Source organism: Cavia porcellus, unplaced genomic scaffold, assembly GCF_034190915.1.
Source record: "Cavia porcellus strain 051 isolate PalLab524CR breed Dunkin Hartley unplaced genomic scaffold, mCavPor4.1 scaffold_19, whole genome shotgun sequence".
NCBI classification, from domain to species: Eukaryota; Metazoa; Chordata; class Mammalia; order Rodentia; family Caviidae; genus Cavia; species Cavia porcellus.
This window is the reverse complement of record NW_026947502.1, coordinates 34,268,358-34,293,947: the sequence shown is the minus strand read 5'-3', so window position 1 is coordinate 34,293,947 and position 25,590 is coordinate 34,268,358. Positions and strand designations below refer to the sequence as shown.

Sequence of the window (25,590 nt, the reverse complement as noted above, 5' to 3'; positions counted from 1 at the left end):
TTCCGAGTCGTCCTCATGGTGCTCTCAGGTAGACCCTGCAGGTGTGTTTCAGGAGTTGCTACAGGCACTGGAGCAGACAAAGGTAGCACTGCACCATGCATCTGAATTTTCATCCCTAAGTGCACACTGTTCCCCACCCCACTTACCTCACTGGGCAAGCTGGGTAAGGCCCCACAGAAATCTCATGAGTCTCTTATCTCTAGGCCTAGCGTCGGTGGAAGCCTACAGCTACAAGACCAACGAGTGGTTCTTTGTGGCCCCAATGAACACACGGAGGAGCAGTGTGGGTGTGGGCGTTGTGGAGGGTAAGGAGCAGCTCTGGGTGTTGGCGGCTCTCCAGCTGGGCGTGCAGGCTTGGATGGCTGGGTCCACCTTGGTCCTTGTTGCTTCCTGTCCTGTGGCTCCATTCTGCAGAGCATTGCTCTGTGTTAGGTGCTGTGGTCCTGATTTAACAGGGAGGGGAGCTCCTGGCCTAAGTCTATGATATGTGGGTTGGGGAGGGCAGGGGTTACCTAGAAGGGGAAGTACCAAGCTGCCACTTATCAGTACCTCTGCTAAAGGCAGAAACATGAGGACAGGAAGTTGGGGACCCAGAATCAGCATGAAATCTAGGAGTAGAGTAGTGGGGGTGAGTGTTTGTATTTAATTAATTTTGCCCTCACACTGATTCGTTAGACATTAGCATTGAATGAAGTGGGTGTTTCCTCCCAGGTCCCATGATCTTCTTTACAGGGTGGGCTTCTTGTTGAGTTTTACTCTGGTTAGGACAGGTATGTGGGGTGAGGCAGGGGAGAATGATGAGGTTTGGGATCTGATCAGACTATGCATCATAACCTACCTGTCTCTCATTTTCTTCCCAAAACTCTTCTAAAGAAGACAGATAGGACTCAAATTCTTCTTCAGATGAGGAAACTGAGTCCTGGAGAGTTTTTAATGATAGTAAATACTATGGCTCGTGATCAAGCCTAGGTCTTCTGAGTCCTGCCAGTGCTCTTTCACTGTCGTGCTTCTTCAGAAAGCTGGCAAATGCTCAGGGCAATAAGGGTTATAGCCATGTGTCAGTGCAGTGTACAATGCAGAGTGTTATTTGAATGAAAATAATCACATTCACAGGACAATGATGATTTGTTAGCCTGTCCTGATGATGGAGCTTAACTTGGATATCTGTTCATTTGCACAGGTGCACAGACATTCTCACTTTCACTTGCACACACAAGCACACATGCAAATGTGCCTTAGGCAAAGTGTAACATTGCATTGAGTTAGAAATGAAAGATTCTTCTCTCTCACTGTACTGGTTTTTACTGCAAGCTCTGTCGTTCTAACATGCCGGACAAGTCATCTTGTCTCAGCGAGTGGAGGGATTTTGTTCTTCTACCAAGATAAATTGTTTTTTGCAGCCTCATCCTCTTGGTGGCACAGAAATTGATTTGTCTGCCAAATGTAAGTGCTTCGTCTAGCCACCTTCTCATTTACCCCCTTGTTCCTTGGCCAGGAATATTAAACAATAGAGGAGGGGTTAAAAATAGCAAAATCTCTGCTAATAGAGTGGAGGTGAAATCTGGATTGGTTTTTTTTTTTTTTTTTTTTTTTTTAAGCCAATGCAGTTTTGGCATGGATAATGGAGGCTAGAGGAGATGCCTTAATGGTAGTGGCTTAAAGATTTTCCTGACGAAGACTTTTGTGAGTGTGTTCAGTGTGGAAGAAGGGCTGTCTTGTAGAATGCTTCATGAATATTGAGGACACGTGGGAATTTGTTTCTCTCACCCTCCTGAGTCTGAAGCCCTGTGGGCTGTGAGTCCCCTTGGGGTGGAAGAATCCATTGACAGCTTTGGTGGGAGTATGCATTAAGGAATCATAGGTAGAGCCATCCAGCTCTCTCTGCCAATCTGGTTTCCTCTCCCACCTCTCATCATCTCATTACTGTGACTCTGAAGTGGCAACGACACCAGAAGTCCATGGAGGAAATCAGGATAATTTGTTCCTGGTGGCCTGGAAGAATCGTTCCTCAGGGAAAAGGGCAGTGAGAATGAGAGTTCCAGCAGAAGCTGCCAGCAAAGCAAGAGTGTGTGTGCCTCACAGAGGGTTGTATTGAGCAACACACATGGGCACGTGGCCTAGACCCTGGAGAAAATGCTCAGCCTTGGTTTTGGTTTGACACTGGAGGGCAGAACAGCAGGGGAGAGATCTGTATCTTCCAGAAAGGTCACCCCAGAGGTCTCCTGGACAGAAAACAAAACCAGGCTCAGTTTGAATAGAAGACATAGTTTTACACTTGCAGTGTAAGTACCCCAGATGATAGAGCACCTTTTTAAAGTCTGAGTCTTTCTAACTTAACCGCACATTTTCACTTTCTAGTTGTGCTTTTGGAATTAGGAAAGCACATAATATCCACAAAAACTGTTGATTAAGTAATCCTGTTATGTGGATTTGCATTTGGTGGTGTACATTTAGCCTGAGGCTAGTGTACAGGATCCTTGATATAATTCGTATTCCCCTGTCGCACTGAGACCTCCAGGGTACAGTAGGGCTTCTACCCCTGCCTGCTATAGAAAGAACTATCCCATTATATTCTAAGATTAAATGTTGAACTCAAATGTTTATGCTCTCAAACACCTCAAATACAGTGCTGATTTTCCGCATCCTTGTTTGATCTCATTCCCTGCCCCATACTCCAAGTGGAAATGGTGCTCTTAGATAACGGCTTACTGTTGTTTTTTATTTTAAAATAGATGCTGACCCTTCAGGATAACTAGGTATCCTTCAGCAATCACAGGGTATGCTGAAGAAAAATACTAGACATTTCAGCCTCCTTGTACACAGACTGCCCCATTCACATTGGCCAGAGTTATGGGAAGAATGGGAAGCGATGCTTCAGATAGTATTTGGGTTCTTACTGAAGACATTTTTTTCATATTTATTCCACACTAATGAGCCTTTAGCCAGGAGGTTGGCTGCCTGCTTATAACTGACAGTCATCTAGATTTCTGTTTATCCAGTGCTAGTGCCTTGCTTCAGAGACATTTTGACCTGGTCCATCCCCGTACCAGGTCACAGCTTTGCAGAGGGTATTTGGGGCTCTTAGAAAGATTCAGGATTACTCTGATACAGCTCATGACTTACCATCAGGCAGAGGGCAGGGATGTGAAGGATGCTTCCTCAGTTTGGGGAATAGGTCCATGTTGCCCTGGAAAAGGTTGGGGGGGGGAGGCTTAGAACACTGACTGAGGTATAGAGGCCCCTGTACGTAAAAGATGATGCATCAGCCAAACTGCAGTTCTGCACAAATGTTCCCAGCACCACCCTCAGCCTTGTCGTCCTTTCAGGGAAGCTGTATGCCGTTGGGGGTTACGACGGGGCTTCCCGCCAGTGCCTGAGCACCGTGGAGCAGTACAACCCAGCGACCAACGAGTGGATCTATGTGGCCGACATGAGCACGCGCCGCAGCGGTGCAGGTATCGTGCGGGGAGGTTCCAGGGTGCAACGGCTGTCTGTCTGGCTTCCAGCTGTTCTTGAGCCCAACAGCTTGACGTTGCACCTTGTCTTAATGCCTTCATTTTTCCTTTTACTGTATGTAATCTCACAAGCATCTTAACAGCTGGACACAGCTCTTACTCATGAGCCTTTCCTGGCAGACCAGGACGGAAGGTCTCCTAGGACCTTTGCTAGAGAATGGAAGATCCAGGGTTTTCTTTATTGTCTTCCCTTCTGTTTCTGTTTTGACATCTCTTGAAAGTGAAGGCTTACTATGAGTCAGTTGCTGTCCTAATATATCATTTTATGTTTTCCTGTATTAAATCTTTACCATACCCCTCAAAGGTAGGCACAATATTAATTATACTTACCAGACATTGAAAGTAAGTCTTCCAGGGGCTGGACAATTTGCCTAATGTTATGGAATTAGTAGTTGGAAGAGTGAGGATTCTCTTTCCAAACTAGATTATTTTTGGAGATTTTTTTGAGACCAGGTCTCATTAGGTAGTTCAGGCTGGCCTTGAACTCACAGTGTAGCCCATACTCAAGGCTCAAGCTTGAAACTATATAACTCAACATCAAGGCAGTCATCCTGCCTCAGCTTCCCAAGTGCTGGAATTACAGGCATGTATTACCATGTCTGGCTCAAATTAGCCAGCTTTAAATCTTCAAATAATCAGTCTTGTTCATATGAGGTAATAGGACCAGCAGGGCTGTGTCCAGCTTGAGGTGATACAGGCCAACTTGCCCTTCTGAAGTTCATGTCCTTGGGGCTGAAGCCAGTCTGCTAGTGTTCATATTTAGAAATAAAGCTACGCTCCTCATTCCCGCTTCCTCACCTCAGCACCCTCCTCAACATGGAAAGAGAATGTTCTCCCGCTGGTTTTCCACTTCGGAATCTTGTGGGATGACTCAAGAGCTGCAGCAGTAGCACCCATTTCTCTTCCTTGTCTCCCCCTTATCCTGAAGGCCCACAGAAAGGGTCTGAGAGGAAGTTGCTATGCCATGTGGCTTCTGGGAAGGGAAGCCGCACCTGGGGGCATTCTAAGTGTTGTTGCTCAGTCTGTGTCACCATTTTGGATATTGACTTGTGATCACATTTTATAGTACCACACACACGATCACATTCTCAGAACTCCTTGATTACGTTGTATTAAAATTTTCCAGAAGTTTTGTGTGTCCACTGTTTACAAAAGAAAAATCTGTATGATTCCTTAAGAATCATTTCTGCTTGTGATAGGAATGGGTTGCTGCAAATGTTCCAAAGGGCCAGGTTCTACTCACAAACCCCATGATTCTATCCCTTTGTAAAATATCTAATGTTAGTAGAGTGTTTGTACATCCTAATGATTCCAGATTTTATCCTTTTTTTTTTCTCTTTCTTTTTATCGGTACCCAGGGATCGAACTCATGACCTGCCTGCTTACAAGGCAGGTGCTTATGTCGCTGAGCTAAATCCTCAGCCCCCTGATTCCAGATTTTAACTCAAGGCATGAGAATAAGTGCGCATGGTCTAGGCATATGGGAGCAGCTCGGTAGGACTGGGGTTGCATGGTGGAGCTCTGGCTGTTCCTCCCCAGTGGAAATGTGGTAAGGCTGCCCAGATGAGCCCAGGACTCCCCAGCTGCCTTTGAACATCCAGATGCACCTGTGCAGGTGGCACTGCCTTCGGACACCACAGTTGCTTTGTCTCTGCAACTTATTTAGATGTTGTTGCTGGATTGACATCACAACCTGGTTCCTGCCTCTCACTGAGGCTTGGGGGCCGGGGCAGAAGGGGGATTGGTTTGTGTAATCTTTGCTTCTCTGTCTCCTGGAGGTACATTGACCTTTACTTAGGCGGTGAGCTCTTTCTTCAGGCCCTGGCTTTGGGCTTCACAGTCTACAGAAATGCAGTGCTTTACTCTCCTAAAATATAAGGAAGTCTCACCTCTGGAGCTGGGAGCCTGCATAGTACTTGTGGTGGGTATTTTATTTTTAGTGACTGAATACCCAAGGACCGAAGACTCTGTCTCCTGTGAGTCCCTGTGGCTCTAGGTGCCAAGAACCTCTTCAGTTTTGTTTATGCATCAGGCTGCTGAGGGAAGCAGCAGAGTTGCTAGGATAGCAGTATCCCAGAGTGTCTGGATTTTTCAGCAGAATGTGGATGACATCCATTGGTGGGAAATGGCCATCTCAGGATTCTGAGGATGCCTGTTCCTCCCCAACCTGGGGGCCTGCAAGATGAGGCAGCTTTGGAATTCACTGCTTTAGTAAACTCATCCCCTTTCCCTGGTCATTGTTGATATGACAGCACCATCTGCTGTTAGCTTAGGGCAACTGCTAGGAACAAATGGTTTCTAGCATAATTGCTGGAAGGAATTTTTATATTTTGTCGTTCATAAAGTATCTGCTGAATGCCTACCACCTCCAAGCACAGGGAAATAGACAAGGATACAGACATAAAAGTTCTTGTCTGTGTGAAGTTTATATTCTGCAAATCCGATCCTTGGACCTAAAACTTGGCTGCCTGTCCCCGTATCCTAAGGAACTTTTTCAGTCAACTCGCCAGTGTCTGAAGCAAGGCCCTGAGCCCTGTGTTTTCAGAGAACTCATAGCTGACAGATGCAGCCTGTCATGGAAGAGATTAGTCCATGGGTGCCACTGATCCATTCCAACTTCCTCCCTGTATGAGTGAGGAAACTGAGGCTCCGAAAGGGAGAGAGCAGCCAGCCAGGCAGGACGACCTGTCCCAGCCAGCAGATCCCTCACTCTTTCTAGCTGCCACCATCCTTCTTTATGCCCTTTAGCTCCTCGTCTTGTCTCTAGATCACCTAACACTTGTAAGTGATGCCATTCCAGCACTTTGCTCAGGCTGATCAATACCGTAAATGATGTCATGAATGCCGTTTACTGCCCAGGTGGAGGGAAGTGGGCAGGAAGAAGAGCATCTGCCCGCAAGACCACCAGGGAGGGCTCTCTAATAATGAGCTCAGTGCTCCTGCAGTGTGGCTACTTCCAGTTTTAACTATTTAGCCTGAGTAATTCAGTATTGTGGGGAAGACAAGATAATATGATGGGCAAAAAGGAAAGCACGTGCAATTTTGCTGTCCAGAAACAACCACTTGTAATGTTTTGGTGTATTTCTTTCAGTCTTCCTTTTTCTGTCGCTTATCACACTCTCGCCTATACCTGTAAAATAAATATATATATTTATATATTTTATGTAACATGTGATATTTTATATGCACATATATATATGTTTTAAAGGTCTTACTTGCTTTATATTTCAACATTTGCACGTTGTCAATCTTAAGAGGCAGGCAGGGTATTACTGTGTTTGTTTTACATATGAGGACCCTGAAATCTAGGGAGACAGAGCTGCACTCCCCAAGCCACCCTGCTGGTAATGGCTTGTCTAGGACTGGATACCAGACCTTCCCGTCTCTATGCCAGCTTAAGGCTGGGAACCTGCGCTCTGCTTTCAGGGGTTGGAGTGCTCAGCGGACAGCTGTATGCCACCGGTGGGCATGACGGGCCCTTGGTGAGGAAGAGCGTGGAGGTTTACGACCCTGGAACAAACACTTGGAAGCAAGTGGCCGACATGAACATGTGCCGGCGCAATGCAGGTAGTATTCCTGCTCTCTCCTTCCTCCCTTTAGGGGTCAGCGGGCTTTTCTCCTGGAAGGTAGACAGTGGCTCTGAGTGAAAGGAAGAGAGGAGAACCTGTCAGGATCTGGAGCTGAGCTTGGCTTCTAAATAGGGAGCATCTGTTTACTGGGTAGGCTCTGGTTTAGGGAGAAGAGAGCATGAGACCCACAAAGCTTGCCACAAGATCCCCAAATAGGGGCAGCGGGGTGCATACAGTTGGGTGCAAACCCAGAAAAGCCATCTGGTTGCCACTGGTCTCTCTCTCTGCTGTGGCTTTGCAGGTAGCTAAGCACAGGGCTGCGTGGATACGGCCCAGACAATGACACTTGATTCTGTGTTTCCTTTGCCAGTGCCTGGCTAGGAGAACCTCTCACTTTCACCTGAATCCAGTTTCCTTCCTTGAAGGAGAGTCTGATCCATAATTGATTCTCCAGGGGAACCACTTCCTTTGTTGCCTTCTTTGTGCTTCCTGTCTCTCCTTCCCTTCCCTTCCCTTATTTCCCCTAATTCTTCCCTTGAAGTATGTTTATATTTCCCAGAGCCTGAAAGCCCTAATAAGTGATTCTATTTTTAGACTCTTTCCCCTTGGGTCACATCCCATGTTGTATATTTTTATGCCTCTTTGCTCTGGGAGACGTTGGCTCAGCCTTCCTTCCCAGAGTGGAATGCAAACAGGTGACTTTCAGGCAGTTTATTTCCTTTATTCTCCTATTTTCTGTTTGTTAAGCTCATTTGTGGCTGGTTTGTTGGAGGTATAAAAAGAGGAGAAATGTACTAATTTACTCATTGGAATACTGTTGTGTTATAACTTGCCAGTAGGCTTTAAACCATGTGAGTGAGGAATTACAGCCTGTCTACCTGGAGTATGAGAATTAAGTTTAGATGTAAATATGAGTACATGTACACATTCACATATAGGTATTTCTCTTAATAACAGGAATAATAACAGGAATGGAATCACACTGATGACTGGCTTAATAATCTGCTTTTTGAAACTTACTTCACCATCTTTCATCAACATCTTATTACAACACTAATGTACATGATATTTTAATGCCTGTGCATGATTTAAATACCCAGTATATCACTGGATGCTTGGGCTATTTTCAGTTTTTATTTCCTTTAACCTGTGCTTTGGCTATTATAAGTGGTTCTTTTTTTTTTTTAACCTAATCCTTTGTTTTTTTTGTTTTTTGTTTTTTTTTTTTTTTTTTTTTTTTTGGTCTTTTTCCTTTTTATCGGTACCAGGGATCGAACTCACGACTGCCTGCTTTCAAGGCAGGCGCTTATGCCGCTGAGCTAAACCCCCAGCCCCTATAAGTGGTTCTTACAAAAGAATTAGTACACACATTTAGTCAGTTCTTTAGAATAAATTGCCAGAAGTGGAATTTTGAGGTATAGAGAGCACCTGTGTTTTAGACTGCACCCAGAAGGTGGTCCCTCTCTCCAATATTTGAAAGTATCTAATTATTACTTTTTAGAATGCGACCAACCCCTTAATTTCATTTTGTAAAGACAGTTTATTGGATGGTGGCCTTTTAAAGTCTTGATGACTACATATCCCCACTCTTCAGTACCAGCTTCATGAGACCTTGCCCTCACACCAGCTCACTCTGAGATTAGGAAGGGAGGCAGTGTGTGAATTTTGATCTTTAATTTTCCGTAGGAATTGAAGACACAGGATAGATGCAAAATGGGGTTTGTCTGGGAAAAATTCTCAAGCAGAGAATTAGTAGTGTGCAGGAGCTGGCCTCAGTCATCTCATTCCTAACTCAGGCAGAGTATGGGTGTGTGTGCCCTGTCGGTGGCTTCTGGTAGAGTGGTAGAAGAGTGTGGACAGACTGCACCTGCGTGTGACTATGTATTATTGACAATTCCCTGGTGAGAGAAAAGGGGACTCTCAGGACCCAGAGGGTGTTGGCAGTGTGTTCCCCATGAAGCAAACTCAGCCTTGTGGAAGCGGATCATCTCCCCTGAGACCCTACAGGGAAGAAAGGAGCTCCCAGAGCTAGGTGGGTTCATTTCCCCTGAGTCCTGATGCCAGTGTTCCTGTGGCTTGTGTTCAACCCCCAGGGGTCTGTGCAGTGAATGGGCTCCTGTACGTGGTCGGAGGGGACGACGGATCCTGCAACCTGGCTTCGGTGGAGTACTACAACCCTGTTACTGACAAATGGACCCTGCTGCCAACCAACATGAGCACGGGGCGGAGCTACGCAGGTCAGTGTGTTGCAGCACTGCCCACTCTGGAGGCCACCATCCTAGGGGCGGTTTGGGGGAAGGGATGTGAGTTTGCTGGGCTTGGGACCCTAGGGCCACCCCTTCACTCTGTCCATGACAGATGCTAATAATTACCACTTCTTTCCCCTATGAATCTGCATGTAACATCCGAATTCTGTGTTCCAGGGAGTTTCCAACTGATCTGAACTGCTACTGAGATCCTAGAGTTTCACAGCCATTCTTATTTTTTTGTATGCCAGGTTCCTAGGCATGTAAAGAATGGTTCTTGTTCTTCAGAAGTTGGGTTGGAAAGAGCAGGGCGCATACAAGATAACACACACACAAGATGTAAGTGGAATGCACTGTACAGCTTTAGGACAGAAGAGATCAGTGAGAGAGAGGGAGCGAGAGACCTCTTCCTGTAGGAGATGGGCTCCATTGAGCTCTGAGAGTGGGTCACCATCACACATGCTCTTTGATGAGTGCCCTTCTCTGCGTTGTGGGACCATGTGTTTGGTGCAGTGTAGACATCAACTCTTGTCTTTTCAACAACCCTCAACTACATAGGTCTAGATCCTTCTATTTTACAGATAGTCCAACTGAGCTTTTGAGCATTTAATTTGCGAAGGACACAAGTAATAAATGGCAAAGGCAGAATTCCAATCTAGGTTTACCTTCTAAGCCATGTTCCTTGGAATGCCACAGCTCAGGGCTGTGGAAAGAGCCTGGGAGGTGTCATGGAAAACTGGTGTGAAGACGTTTTCTTAGTGTGCAGGGTTTGGTGAGGTAAGGAGCAGAGGCAGCCACAGAGCTGATGTTGCTGAGGTCACAGGTCCATAAAATGACTCGATAATGTTTATTCGTGATGTAGCCCAGCTCCTTACACCTGCAATAGAGCAGATATCTATTTATCAAGTTCACACAGTGTACCAGGCATTATCCTAAGTATTTAAAAATTATCTCATTTAATTCATACCTTGACTGCAGGAGTATCCTTTTTCCCATTTTGCATTAGAAAGGCCAGTCATCCCATCTCATTTGGATTTCAGGGCATAGGAGGTTTGTGTGGGGCAGGCTAAAAAAGTTTTATATCGTATTCTTTCAGCACAAGGCTCTCATTACAATGAACTTCTTTTGCTTTTTTCTTCCTTGAGGATTTTCTCCCAACTTGTCAAATTTCCCTTTGCTAAATATGAAACATTTTAGAAGCAATTTGGTCCCAGAGCTATCTTATTTATGGTTAATTACAAAAATCAGCATGGATACTTTCTTTTTGCAGCTGCAGAAGGAAGAGCAGGGCACTTTCTAGGATAAGACGGTGAGGTATAGGAGGGTATCTTGGCCGTGGTTCCACCTATGTCTCACTGAGAAGAGAGGGCTTTGGTATGACTCATTAGAATTTCATATATATGCTGAATATTTCATGTCCCTGTCTTCATTGTCTGTCTGCTCAAGAAGTAGGTGAGAAGCAAGTATGCAATTTTGTGTCTGTCTTAAAATCTAGGGATCTGCTCTGAAATACAAAGATACAAAGTTATTTATTGGAGTATTACTTATAATAACAAATAATTGAGAACTACATAATGTTTGACATTAGAGACATAGTTAATTTATGGAATGTCTTATAGTAGATGTGTTTTTAATGTAATGAAAAAATCTTAGTCATAGACTTTTAAGGTAAAAGAGGCTGAAAAATTGTATGTATTGTGTGTGCTCATTCCTGTGGTCCTGTATGGCACCAGTGAATAGTTGTAGCTTCTGGAAGTGGAGATGGGCATCAGATCTGAATTTGAATATAAGCTCTACCACTAGCCCTGGGTCTCTGAGCCAGGTATTCAGTGTGACTCAACCTCTGTTATCTCATTTATAAAAGGGGAATAAAAATTAGACTGATCCTCTGAGGGCTGTTGTGAGAATGAAATGTGGAAATGTGGGAACCATTTAGCACAAGGTCTTCATGGCACAAGACCCTCAGTAAAAGGCTGTGATGGCTAACAGAAGCTAGGAAATGCTCCGGGAAGACAGTGGTGGCTCTCTTTGCATGAAGGGGATTTAAGATTTTTTTCTCTGTGTTCTGAATTTTCCAAAATGAGAATATATTACTTTTGTAACCAGAAGAAAGCTTGTAATCAAAAAGCAAGCCTGGTTTTAAAAAGTGCTGCCTGGTGAAAGAGATGTCTGAGTACAGGTAAGATGTATCAAGGTCAAGCAGTACCTGTTGGCCTGGACTCAGGTTCTGCCTGCTGTAAGTGTCTAAGTCTGGACTATTCTCCAGGAATTTACTGGAAATGAAGGTCTTAGCAGAATTTCTCCAATGAGGTATCTTGGTTTTTTTCATTCAGCAATAGTGTCATATTCATTCTCTCTCTCTCTCTCTCTCTCTCTCTCTCTCTCTCCCTTCCTCCCTCCCTCCCTCCCTCTCTCCCTCCCTCCCTCCCTTCCTCCCTTTCCCCCCCTCCTCTAGTCCTCTAGTTCTCTCCTCTCCAGAGTTACTATGTAGTTCAGGCTGGTCGTGAATTCACTATGTAGCCTATGCTGGCTTTGAACTTGCAGCAGTCCTCCTGCCTCAGTCTCCCAAGGTCTGGGATTATAGTTGTGGGCCACCACACCCAGCCAGCAATGTTCTCTTAATCTCATCTTCAATGAGAATTTTTTTATAGCAATGGGAATTTGTTAAAATAAGGCTCCAATAACCGTCTTACCTGTAGGAATCTTCTGAGTTAGTATTTTGTTCAGCAGCTGGTACCAGAAAACCTCACCAATGGTTGTTTACATAAGGAAGGAGAAATATTTGTCTCAGACAAGAAAGTCCATGGCGGGCCTGGTGGCCCACATTGTCATTGAAGAACCAGAGTTTTCTCCTCTTCTATCATGTTTCCCAGTAGCTACTTACGCTGCTTGGGCCTTGCATGGACATCCTAGGCAGGACAGGGACACTGAACATTATAGGTCTGGCAGACTCACATTGACCAGGACTGGGCCTCATGGCACTTCTAGCTGCAAGGTAGTCTGGGAAGCTGAGTTGTAGCCATCTGGCATCTACTGTAGAGGACAAAAAATAGAAAGGATGTTGATTGACCACCTATAGTGTCTTCTACAGAGCCCTAATCTATTATAGCTTGATTTGGGGTCATACATGGATTCACAGAGTTAGGTGCTGAATATGGTTCCAGTTTACTGAAATGCACATGATTAGAGTGCTTATCCAAGTCAAGAATCTAGCACTGGAGTTCCTGCTGTCCAATGACATGAGATAGTGTGGGAGTTATGTCTAAAGAGGTGGGTAGGTTTACCTAAAGGGTATACTGTAGGTTGACTGGTAGCAAAGCTTGGACTAAGATTGTTTCTTGCTTTCATGAAGTCAGTCTACTATTCTTTCCATTTCATTCCACCGTTTTCTAAAAGCAGATATATACAGAAAAGTTGGAAATGACAGAAGCTGAAGTCTTAATTATTTTCAGTATAAATCTATGAATTTCTTTGAATGCTAACATCCTCAGGTCCAAAATTCCAGCATCATTTATTCTTTTAAAGTAAATTTTAAAGAACTTGACCCATTGTGTCAGTATCACAGTCAAAGTTGGCAAATGATGGATGAGTGAGTGATTCAAGCAGTGCACTGTGGAAGCTGAAATACATCTGTGGACGGAACTGAAGGCAAAAAATGTGCTGACCACACCCTGGAAGCTTTTTTAGGTCATTGTGAAATTTCAGCAGACCGGTTTTGCCAGTTTATCCAGCTGTTGTTCAAGAATAAAAATTGGGATTTTCAAGGGTCACTCTTCTATATTTTAAATGGATTTTCAGTAGAAATGATTTTTACAAATCAAGTTAATCCCACTCCTATTGAAAGGTATTCCTGGAAATGTCATAGACCTAGGTAACTTTGAATTGAATGAAAGCTCATGCCTTTTCCAAAGTTTCTTTGTGTGATATCTAAACAGGTGCAAGTAACTCCATCTCCACAATCTTAGAATTCGTATTAATTGTGTGCCTGCCCTTCATTTGAGCTGCCTCTTTAATTTATTGCATATCCTTTTCATTATCATATTTTGGTATTATTCAATCTTTATGATTTTTCTGTATTTATGGGGAAATAAGTGATACACAAAAGATAAAAGCAGCTATAAATCACTCATTTTTTTTCCTAAAGTGATACATATTTAGAGCAGTGTAGAACCTCTGGGTTTCCAGTAAGAATTCTGAGCACTGTTAAGCAGGATGCTAGGGTTTGAAGGAACAGACATCACAGCACTAGAAGATCTGTGTGACAGTGCCATCCTGGGGTATTTGAGGCACTCTGTTCATGGTTTCAGATGTCATGAGAAGACTTGAGTGGGAAACAGTCAGCTTCAGGCAACCCAAGATCATAGTCCTTCAATATTTGGCTAAAAATCATACCTGTTTCTCTTGGCTGTGATGTAGGGTGACTTAAGGAAACTCTCAATAGCTTTGGAGAAGCTATGGTGATAACTTTCTTTCCTCTCATGGTAGGTGTTGCTGTGATTCACAAGTCCTTGTGACCCAAATCCTCACTGGCAGGAGATGAAGGATGATGTGGGTACTACCTGTGACTTGGAGCAGCAGGATCCTAGCAACTGGATGCAGGTCACTACACGGGTCCATGGTGGTGTGAGAACCACTCTCCTCTGACTTGGCAGACTGGCATTGTCCCTTGCAGTATGGACACTGGTGACCCACCTCCTGCTTCCCTGAGGTGCTTTGTCTCAGCCCCGAACAGTGACTTTCCTGACAGCCCCAGCAGCACCTTTGGGTTTTTTCCCTTTTTTTTTTTTTTTTTTTTTTTTGGTATTTATGTAGGGATAACAGAGAATCTAGAACTCGCGTGCACATCTATGCAGTGCACATGTGTGTGTTTATGTATAAAATGGATGTTTTCACTCAGCTGTGGGTTGGGGAGGTATGGTAATCTACTGTATTTCTTTACTACTGATCCTTTCACTATGCTGAAAATCAAAGAACAGGAACCTTTCTTCTGGATTTGTCTCATGGGGACCCTGAGAAGATTAATGCTGCTGTCTCCTGGAGATCCAGTCGAACAGGTTGGAATATCCCAGAAGTTACCCACAAGAGGGCTGTTCGGTGATCATGCCCACAAACATGACCTGACTACTGTAACTCTGCTTGCAGAAGAACTAAAGCTTTCTTGAAGCTGCTCCCTGGCCTCCGTGTGCTGGACCAGGGAGAAGACAGGTTCCCATGGTCTTCATAGCTGCCCTTTCGGAGTTCTTCTCTAGGAAGCTTTTCTCTAGGATCCAGCCAGTCTTCTGCCTGGCTCTCTGACTTTTGATGTCATGGATTCCAGGTTTGGAAGGTTTTGTTTGTTGAGCAGGGGAAAAAAAAGTGAACTCTTCAGAGTAGCCCCAGGTAACACACTGGAGAAAAAAATGTACAAGAAGAAAACAAAAAAATCAAGGTAATGAGGGTTCAGTCCCTGCTTACAGTGATCTTAGGGAGGGAGACCACTAATGGGTTTTCCCATGATGTGACAGCCCCTATTTGTACTTATTTTCCAGGCCTAATTATTCTAGCACCCCATTTTACTTGCAAATTTCTGGCTTGGAGGATATGTAAAAGGTCACCCACCATCCCAGAGATAAGTTTGTCCATGGGGTCATGTGTGATTCATTTGGACACAGATGACTTCAAGGGACTATATTAGCTGAGGCTAGCCCTTGGCACTTTGTGATGAAGTCAGATGTGTCTTGCACCCTTATCATCCTCTTGTGCTTTCCCCCAATTTCAAAGTGTGTACCCCTCCCCAAACTGCAGACATCCCTTCCCTTTGCTTGCTCTGTTGGGGGGGAGATAACCGTGGGCCCTGGGTTTGACATCTCATTCAAGAATACTTGGATTTTAAAAGAGAAATTTGATAGATCATTACCAATGATAGAAAGTCAAGCAGCTGGATGGGAAATTTGAGGGAGCATTAGGTCATTTGCATTTTTAAAAAGACCCTTCAATGTGTACAATTCCTAAGCTAGCAAATTGCTTATGCTGGACTTTTCTGTCAGAGGAGGGGAATCTTGTGTGTCACATCTTGGAGTCTGGGGTTAACTCTCTGTGATGTCAAGGGCCTGCACTTTGTGAACCCTGATGTTAGACTTCTGATACACTTTTATGTGTTCTAGGCAGATTCTGCAGGAGATTGACATCCCTCTTTTCCCTACTTCTGCCCTGTAGAAACCTAGGAGACTACTGGGCTCCTTAGCTACTTGGCCACTTTGAGTATTTACTGTATATTACATACTGTTGCGTTCCTCTCCTGAGAATGGAACTTCCCTTCCTAAATTTAAGCACATGTTGTTTCAGCAAGACATTTGAAGAGCATTAAAGAACCTAGGAACTTGGTATCCTTGAGAAGAGGCCAAGATATTTAGCTTGAGTGCACCTAGAAGAAATGCCTTCAGAGGAATCAAGGCATGCTTGAATTAACTGCTCTGGTCTCACCTGGCTGCAAGGATGGCTGTGATTTCAGAGCTTCGCCTGGCTCTGAGTTGGAACTTTTTGTCCCCGATGTCCTTCCTCCATCTCCAAGGAAATTTTGAGGTTGGTTGGCAAGTGCATGTGATGAGGATGAGGTTGAGGAGTCTGGTGTGTGGATGACACACAAGATTTCCATTTTCGATACAAGGTTAATTCCTCATCCTCTTCCCCACGATGGAGAAACTAGGCTTTTCTGTTTAGGTGGGAAAGCTAGTTTCACGTGTCATTGTCCCAGAAAAGATCCCTCCCTTGGAAGCTTGCCAACCGTGTTTTCCATCTTGGAGTTTTTGCTATTGCGCCTACCTTGCATCTCTCTTCCAAAGAGGCCTCTCCTCTGCTGGTGGTGCTGCAGGGGCCATGTTCATTTCATCTTCATGCATCCTTTCTCATGGGGACTAGAATACTGGTATGTCATCACAGAAATGTCAATCTATTCTAGCTGTCCACAGATCCCATCCCAAAGTTACTGTTCCTTCATCCCCAGGTGCAGTTTTCTCTTCACGGTACCTACATCAGACTTTCAAGTCTATGCTGGTCACATGGTAGTGAGGCCTCCCTTCCCTGCCCCTATTAGGGTGGCCTCTCCTGCTTATGAATGCAGCTTTGCCAGTGGCGTATCTGAAATCTGATTGCAGCGGTGAAATGGAATTGAGGCCCAAGGTTAGAAGCAGCCTAGACGCCACTGGGATACTGATTTGGACAACATAGAAGTCGGCTTCTGAATCCAAAGTCATTTCTCATAAGTACCCAATGGCATGTCTCCATCTAAAAAATTGCAGTATTATGCAAATGAAGTGACCTCATTTTCTGCTATGCAATAAGAATCCTTAATTCTATTACATGACAAGCCAGTCACAATATCCCCTAAGATGCTTTTTGAGCTTTTTGATATTTGTTGTGTAATATTTGTATATTTCTGAGCCAGATCCTTTCAAAGATTGCCTTTTTATAAAACTGAAGCTCTAGCTTTCAGGCTAAAATTGTAGATATTTTTATAAGATAATTTTTTTCAAAATATATAAATTGCTTTTTATGTCCATGTTAATGAAATGTTATGGTGTATGTGTCATTCACTCTCACACACAGTCCGTGCCTGTAGCTCTCTTTCCCTTGTCCCCCTCCCTCCCCTCAAAAAAAAAAATTCAGATATTTCAGGCACTCCAGGTAGATGAGTCTTCTTTTTCATACTGTATTTAAGAGAGACTGCTGAATTGAAAAGCACAGTCACTGGTGTGTCTTGAATTGCCAGGGACTAATGTTAAGCTAGAAGTCAGCATCTACTAGATGCTATACTGCTTGTTGGTTCATTTGTCTGAAATGCTCATCTCTCCATTTGTTAATTTTATCGAATTTGCTTTCTGAGGAATGAGGCTGGGTGGTCTGTCTCCTCTTACTGGCACTGAGCCTGGCATATGGTATTGTAGAACAGCCCCAGAGAAGAGCTTGCTGTCTGGCCTGTGTTCCTTGGTTCCTGGACTCAGCATCCATTCCTCATTTTGCTTTTGTCTTTTTGTTCTTCTGAAACTTTCTCTACCCAAGACCTCTGCTGCCAGGTGATGTCTCTTTTGGGAGCATCCATTGCTGTGCGTTAGGAAAGGGGTCAATCCCAGTCCCTGTGAAGTGCACATTAAGCTTGTGCTTTGCGGATATGCTCGCGCTACATCTCCGATTTGGCTCTTGAGGTGTCTTCATTCCAGGGTCTGTTCTGGGTATTTATCTGCCATCAGCCTTGTGCTTCTAAAACACATCTGTCTTCTTACTGTTGGGACAGGTGCCATTTGAATTGCCTCCATGCTCCCTATTTACACCTACTTGGATCAAGTTGGGAGGCTGAGCAAACTCATATCCCAGCTTTTAAGGCTCTGTTTGCCTGCAGAAACAAGATTGGAATGTATTTTTTTTGAATGTTTGTACTGTAGAGAAGCCTAAGCCTCTCATGTTCAAATGTGTTGTTTTTCTACTGACCAAGAGGAAAGCTGGCAGCTCTTCTGAATGGGAATGGAAGAGGCTTCTCCCATAGTGGATGATCACAGCCTCGTAGCCCTTGTGCAGCCTGTGTCATGGAACTCAGTGACTCATGGATACAGCACCAGTCATGGCAGGAATATGTGGAACTGTGGCATTTGCAGAAACAGATTGCCCTAGTGCTACGTCCTTGCCTTTGGTTATAAATTGTAAATTATTTTCTCCTTTTTAGTGGCAATAAAAAACCCTTATTGGGCTTATTTAATTTGTATGTGTAAAATACTTTCTTTGGAAGAAAACTTAAGGCCCTGAATGTGTATGTGTGTGTGGGTGCTCTGTCCCCATGCTTGTCACAAGCAGTCAAACTGGATCATTGACACCCTGTACAATGCATTGCACAGGGAAGATTCATGATCTAGTGTTTTCTGCATGGATGCTGGGGATGTCTATCTTGTAAAAGAACACTTGTCACATGCTCGATCAGTCACAGTGATAGCTGAAGAAACATTTCTTCAAATGTATTATTTTAAACAGAATCATGTTCTGGTTTCCCATATTGAATGTTTAATTTTAATAAAAGCTAAACTGTGCAAACCTTTCTCAACATTTCATTTCTATAGCCCAGCTTCTCCACTGTGTCACAGACTAGAAGATGACAGACTTATTCCTGTGTTACTTCTTTTTTTTCTCTTTAAGGTCTGCTAGACAAGGTCTGGGTTCCTTTAGTCTCTGTCACCTGGCCCCAGCACAATGCTAGACCCACAAAGACTTTCTTCAGTGAGGCTCAGAGGACAGGGCAGTGGGGCAGAAGCTGGATGGTCATCAGGAATCTAGAGATGAGCAGGTGAGGGGAGGTAGAGGTGACTGGCTCTAGTGGGCATCACCAAGTGGGATGTGAACCTCTCATAAAGTAGGTCTGAGTGCAGGCTCAGTTGTGACCTCTCAAAACCTCCTGCTCAGCAAGCTAGATTTCCCTTTGCTTAACAGGCGACCAGGCCTTCCCAGTCCTCCAGGATATCAGTGGTTTTGGGCTGCACTGGATAGGGTCAAAGGAAAAGTGGGAACTTCTTGGCCAGAATCCTCACTGTATTTGGAGAGTAAATTTTGGTCTTCAGAGGGCACAGGCCACTGGCCTTCCTCAGCCCTTGGTTGGCACTCAGAATTACTCACAGATGCAAGAAGGAAGGAAGGCCTGCAGGTAGGCCTCAGTGGGTGGTGCTCTCCCTGGGTCTGCCTTGTCTCCCTCCCCTAGATTAGCTCTACCCTAGCTTCTTTTCTTTCCCCACCTCAAAGGTGAGTGGGAAGTAGAAGGCTGAGCTCCACCATGGCTCTCAGGGGGCAACAGTCAGGAGTTCTTGTCCTCCCCAGGATAGAGGAGGCAGACGAACCTGTTTATCTGAGGGTGTGTTGTGAGTGAGACAAAATGTCCTAGCTCTTTTTAAAAAATTTTTTTTTATTTTGAAAGTAGTAAAATACAGCAGAACAAGATGGAACAAAGCCAATTTAGACAGTGTAGTGAAATTGGTACAGAACTTCACAGCAGGTTACCAGGATAATAGTAATAGGTACCACAGTATATCTTGTTATCTTCACCATAGGTTGTCTTGTTATCTTTCAATCAGGTATAGCAAAATACAATGAAATACAGAACATTATAGAACTTATCAAAACAATATTGAATAGAGCAATACCATTAATCAGAATAAAGCAAGACAGTGGTAAAAATATTTGCCTTCAAAGAGATGGTAGAAGGAAATCCCCCTTATTTGCTATATTGTATGTGGTCAGCCCCCCAAGAGATGCCTAGATCTCTGGCTCCCATTTGCTAACAGGGGGAGGGGAAAGGTGGGATGTTTGATTCTCAGCCTGTGTGCTGGTAGGCTCACTATTGCTTAGCAGGGAGGCGAGCTGGTTGCTTGGTTTCCCAGCACCCTAAGTTCCAACATGGCCTGGATCTCAGGAGATGCTGGTGGTTCTCGCCCCTGGGATGGTCGAAGCTTGCCACACCACAGCTACTTACCAGGGGGGCGAGCTGGTTGCTTGGTTTCCCAGCACCCTAAGTTCCAACATGGCCTGGATCTCAGGAGATGCTGGTGGTTCTCGCCCCTGGGATGGTCGAAGCTTGCCACACCACAGCTACTTACCAGGGGGGCAAGCTGGTTGCTTGGTTTCTGTCCTAGCTTTTTTGACCCACATTTGAGTTTGAGAATCAGCCTGAGGAAAGGGCTCAGGCTGCTATATTCTTGTTAACCACAGTGGCTAGCGTTTTGTGTGTTATCTACCTTGTGCTGGGCCTGGGCTGAGCCCTTTAAATCCAGTTAATTTCCACACTTGGAGGAAGATGGCGTGTTACTGTGCCTGTTTCACAGCAGCATAGAGGTTATATAACAGACCCTTTAGAGACACAGGCCCCCTGCCAATGAGGTTGCTTGCAGAGCTGTGCCATGTTCAAATCCTGGGAGAGAGTGCTACTCTGGGTGCATTCTAGAGTAGGAAGTCACCCGTGTTGGGAGCTCAAAGGCTGCTCCAGGCTCCCAGAGTTGCCAAAGACCTGACTCCTTCCCCTGTGTGAGTCCTCTACTGGTCCAGAAGAGAAGGAGGCCTCGTTCATGGCTGTGACCCACAGGACTTCCTCTGCCCTCTCTGGTAACTCATCTGTAAAATGAGGGACCGTGTGTCCTTGGAGCACTTACTTGATTTGCCAGGCCCTTTCCTTGCTGGTATTTGACTGTCAAGGAGGTGAGAGAGCTCAGGCATGCTGAGGGAGCTGACGTATGAGCTCACATTTTCCATGGTAGTAATTTTTGATCACTGTTCAGTACACATTTTTAATCTCTCAGGTCCCTGGGCCCTGCCAATAGACATGTATGATGAAGATGTTTTGATGAATTCTCTGATTGTATTCTGGGTAAGGAATGGAAAAATTGGCTTAAATCCTTCCCTTCCCATTCCCAGTTCTGAGCTGCCTGTTGGAGAGATGCTATTATCTTTTCCAGGTTCTGTCATTCTTTCTCCTCAGCATGTTTGACACATACTTAATTATTGCTTCAATAAAAATATATTCAGTCCCTATTCTGTACTTTGTTCCAGGCACTCAACTGCCAACAGAGCAAGTAGGTGGCTGTTGGTATAGAAGTTAGAGTTTCCTAAGAGATATTGTTAGATAAATAAGCAGCTATCCTGTGGTGCGCTAGGGGGAAAAACTCATGCCCCTAGACAGAGCAGCAGGACAAACAGACAAACATGCACATGAGCCTGGGGGAAGGGGTATATGATTCATAGAACAAGAGAGACCAAGGCAGACATATAAAAAGAAACAGACACATCCCCACAAAGAGCCAACCAGATAAATTCTAAGTGTTTAGAAATACACAGGCAGAAGTAGGGGCCGGGGTGGGGAGGGAAGAGAGAGACAGGGAGAGAGACAGCTTTTAAAAAGACAAAGACAGGTCAGCATAGTGATTGAGATCAGAAGCTTTAGACTCAAGAGGCTCAAGTTCAAGCCTGAGTGCCTAGAAGATGATAACGTGGCTGTGAGCCTTAGTCTGTAGCTCCCAGGTGATTCAGATCCCAGGGGGAGGTGCAGTCTAGCTGGGGCAGCCTTTGGGATGAGAGGCAGAGTGCCTTTCCATGATGACAGGATGGTCAGCACTTTGGAGGCTCTGACTGCACGCAGGCCTGAGGTGTAGGAGAGTGTGGAGGGGAGGCACAACCTGGAAAGAGGACGACCTCACGATTCCAGGGGTTTGTCAACAGGGATACATGTAGGCTGTCATTTCTGAAGAAGGCCCATGTGAAGCCATGTGGAATGCTTGGTTTCACCTGGCAGCCCCTTGATTTCTGTATTTGGCACAACTGTGCTGCAATCTCTTTGTTTCTTCATTCCCTTTGAGTAGGGGTGAGTCTCATGAGTTCCTGAGAGTGAGATTATTACTTGCTCTTTGACTATTTACTGCAGGGCAAGTCACCTTGGTAAGTACACACATAACAGGTTATGTCACTAAGGAATTTTTAGTCTAGTTTCATTTGATTCTCACAGAAAACTTGAGGTTGCCAAAGAAGGCATAATTGTGAACACCATGTTTCTACCTGTTATATGCAATGGTTCCTTTTTTAATTCTGTAGGAGATTCATGCCAAACACTCAAGGTGCCTGGGCATAGTGGGTGATTTACTAGTGGTTGTGGTTAATATTCTTGCCACATCCTTTACACAAATGTAGACAAAAGCTCAAGAGTCAAGAAACTCTGCTTGCTCAAATTCCAGTCATGAAAGCTTGGACTCTTTCACTCAGGATTATGTTTATTTCCATGCACAGTGGGGCTCTAGGGTCTTAATCAGAGTGGAGTTATTTTTGCTCACACAACCACAAGGCCAAAGGCAGGATTCTAGGGCTGGCACAGCAGTTCCACGATACGTCATGTCCCTTCTTCCCTTCCATCTTCAGCATATTGCAAAATAGATGCTCCGGAGCTATTTTCTCACATACATCACTGGCATGAATAAGAAGTGGGTAGTGGAAGAGGCCATGGTTGTAAAAAGAAAGTAAAATCTTTCCAAAAATCCTGGTAGAGTAGTGCTGCGAACCCTGGAATTGCCCCGGCCTCAAGTGAGTTGGGATGAATGGGTGGTTTTAACTGGCTACATTGCTGCTTTCATTCAGCCTGGGAGAAAGAAAGGGAGACTGAATACTGGGTGAGCAGCTAGCAGTGTTGCCCGAAGTCTACACTCCTGTTAGCTTCCTGCCTCTGAGTGGAATGTGGGTTACTCTCTATTGGCAGGTTAGACTTTGCTAGCATTTTAATCCAAAAGTCTGTATCTTTTTGTTCCATCTTCTGGCATTTTCCCTGTGGGTCATTTTGGCAGAACACTGATTGGATGCTAGGCTTCTTGTGGGTGAGTAGTAATAATGTGTCCTGTGCTCCTGACATCTGCTGACAGGAGCAGAGTTGGGGTCCACAGCAGAGCTGGACAGGGAAAGCTTCTTAAAGCCATGCCCCAGCCACCTTTCTTGTTCTATGTGGCATCAAAAATGGTTGGTCCTCTTGCAGAATAAATGAGAAATCCTAAGGCAATGGAGACCTTTAGGAGCCCATTGCTGAGGCTGTTGTGACAGCTCATTTATCAGCAGTGGAGGTTTTCCTGAGGCACTGATTGAGAGGACCTGTCAGCTGCAAGATCTATGACCTTTATCTCAAGAATGACCCGTCTGTTCAGTACCATAAATCTTTCTGAGCCACAAACTGGTAGGTGGAGTTGGGTAAGATTTGGTGTAAGCTTCTTGAATGCAATTTCCCCAATTCCCTTGTCTTCATATCCTTCAGGATAGCTTTACGTTTAATGGTATCCCATCAAGGAGTATCCCAGTTGAACTAAACTAAAGGAGGTTACAAAAATGATGTGACAGCCTGGCTGCCAATGGGCTGTCCCACTTTGTTCTCACAGGCATGGCTCTGACTCCAGCCTTGGCATGGAATGGAGTGGGAGGAATAATGAGCTGGAGGGGCTTCAGTCTTGCCCTACCCCTTAAAAGGAGGACAGGGGTAGCAGTGTGGAGACAGTGAAGTGAAAATCAAAAGATCTGGTCTCAAAGTACGGTTGGCATAATGGCTAAGAACACAGGCTCCAAGTCATGCAATGTGCATTAAATCTCTGCCCATTAGGGGCAGTGCAATCCTGGTAATACAAGTAGGCCCTTCTAGGACAGACAGGGCAATACAGGCAGGCATCACACACTCCAGAAGTAAGGAAACCTTGCTATTCAGACGCTCACAGCCTCCTTTAGGCCCTTCCCAGTCCCGGGCCTTATCTGTACCTGTGAACAGTGGCCTGGGTCTGAGGGAAGAGGGCACTCAGAGACCAAGGTTTCAGAGGTCACACCAAATATGTTCTTCACCATCACCTGTGAATCCATCATTTTAATGTAACTGGCCAGCAATTTGAATGACTAAGTAGAGAACTGTGTGTCCCACTGCTGGTGACTGCTGCAGAGTCCTGATAAGGAAACCCATAAAATCATGTCTATACAGCCTGACAAGGCTTTATGCACATCCTACATCCTAGAAATGGAGGCTTGAGTTCTAGCAGTTTCTGGTAGACATTTTCTGTTCAGACCTGTTTCAGCTTGGCCCCAGAAACCTATGAATATGGGAGTGCCAGAAGCATGGGTACAAAGTTGGATTCCAGAACTTTGGGGTGGCATCCGTGGAGCCCTCCTGCTACCTGCCTGGTGACTCTTGTCTACTCTGCAGTCCTGTGCAGAAGCTGTTCCCTTTCTGAGGCAGCCCATAGTTGGTTGCCGCCTTCTGTGGGCTGCTTCTGTACTTTCTATGTGTCATACCCTTATTCCGTATTTGTCAGTCTCTTCCTGTATGTCAGGCCATTTGCTGACTCTAGAGACATAGTGTAAATGACAAGATCCCTGTCCCCATGGGCCTGGTTGAATTGTGAAGACAAAGTTGTAAATGAGGAATTATACCACAGTATGATACATATAAGGCGGGAAGTAAGAGAATGTGTGGAAACATACGGAAGGGTCAGTGTCCTGGTGGATGTGATGGTGAGCTGTGAAGGTCCTTACTTTGGATAGACATTGGTGTTGGCCAGGGGAAAAGACAGGTGAAATAGCTGAGGGCAAAGGAGAAAATACAGGGAACTGCAAGGACTGAAGCCCATCCACTAGAGAGATGACCTTTTAGAGAAGCACTAGTTCAGCATGGCTGAATCCTGGAGTATAAGAAGAATGTGCAGAGACGAAGTTGGGAAGGAACATGTCATGAAAGGTCTTAAAATTGTGGTGAGGAGGTGACTGTCTTGAGGTCATGAAGCATCCAAGAGTCTGCGTTTTCCAAGAGCAAGACTCTGTAATGACTACATTTTCATGCACAATGTTTTAGGTAACACTTATAGCAGTAATAGCCATGAAGGAGCAGGGAAGCCACAGGAGGGAAGAAGCTGAACTACTGCACGCCTGCAGCAGAGGCTTGGCCAGACCTGCCAGAAGTCTGGAATTGTGTGGTCCTCCAGTGTTGTCTGGGCCAACTTTGGGACCAGCCTTGTTTTTTCTGCAAAATCAGTCATTGGCATCAAAAACACAGGCAGTCAAATTAAAAAATAGGTATGGTGGACTCAACTGTGATTAAAACATTTGTATTTCAAATGATACTATTGAGAAAGTGAAAAGACAACTCACAGAAGTATAGAAAGCATTTGTAAATCCCAAATCTGTGAAGAACCTAGAATCCATAATACATAAATAATTCCTACAATGTAGTAACTAAAAAAAAAACCCAATTTTTAAAATGGGCAAAAGATTTGAACAGGCATTTTCCCAAAGAAGACAAATAAATGGCCATGAAAAGATGAAAAGATGCTTAAACACATGAAAAGATGCTTAGCAAGATTAACCATCAGGGAAATGTAAATGAAAACCACAGTGACACAACACTTCTTACCAACTAGGATGACTGTAATAAAAAGGATGGTAATGAATATTGACAAGAATGTGAAGAAATTGGAATGCTAATATATCATTAATAGAAGCATAATATGGTGTAGACTCTTTGGAAAGTAGGCTGGCAGTTCTTCAAGAAATTAAATATAGAGTTATTTTGAAGCAACAATCCTATCCCTAGGTCTGCATCTAAGAAATTGGTAAACATGACTCTGCACAAATTTATATATTAATTTTCATAACAGTGTTATTAACCTCAAAGGAGACTTTATATGTCTATCAAGTGATGAATGGATAATTAAAATATTGCACAGTCTTACAGTGGAATATTACTCTGCATTAAGA

At 44.5% G+C, this 25,590-nt stretch overlaps 2 protein-coding genes across 9 annotated transcripts in view; both read left to right on the top strand.

The window, feature by feature from the left end:
• Klhl3 (kelch like family member 3) overlaps window positions 1-18,387 on the top strand; it is a 111,123-nt gene extending 92,736 nt beyond the window's left edge. For all 8 annotated transcript variants that reach the window (XM_063230930.1, XM_063230931.1, XM_063230929.1 and 5 more), the window contains 5 exons: window positions 204-305; window positions 3,327-3,455; window positions 6,942-7,082; window positions 9,178-9,321; window positions 13,816-18,387. In XM_063230930.1, the coding sequence (XP_063087000.1) occupies window positions 204-305; window positions 3,327-3,455; window positions 6,942-7,082; window positions 9,178-9,321; window positions 13,816-13,844 (545 nt within the window). In that variant the 3' untranslated portion in view covers window positions 13,845-18,387. The remainder of the gene's footprint in view (window positions 1-203; window positions 306-3,326; window positions 3,456-6,941; window positions 7,083-9,177; window positions 9,322-13,815) is intronic.
• A 6,105-nt stretch (window positions 18,388-24,492) lies between these two features.
• Spock1 (SPARC (osteonectin), cwcv and kazal like domains proteoglycan 1) overlaps window positions 24,493-25,590 on the top strand; it is a 666,821-nt gene continuing 665,723 nt past the window's right edge. The window contains exon 1 of the mRNA XM_063230934.1: window positions 24,493-24,553. Coding sequence (XP_063087004.1) covers window positions 24,508-24,553 — 46 coding nt within the window. The 5' untranslated portion in view covers window positions 24,493-24,507. The remainder of the gene's footprint in view (window positions 24,554-25,590) is intronic.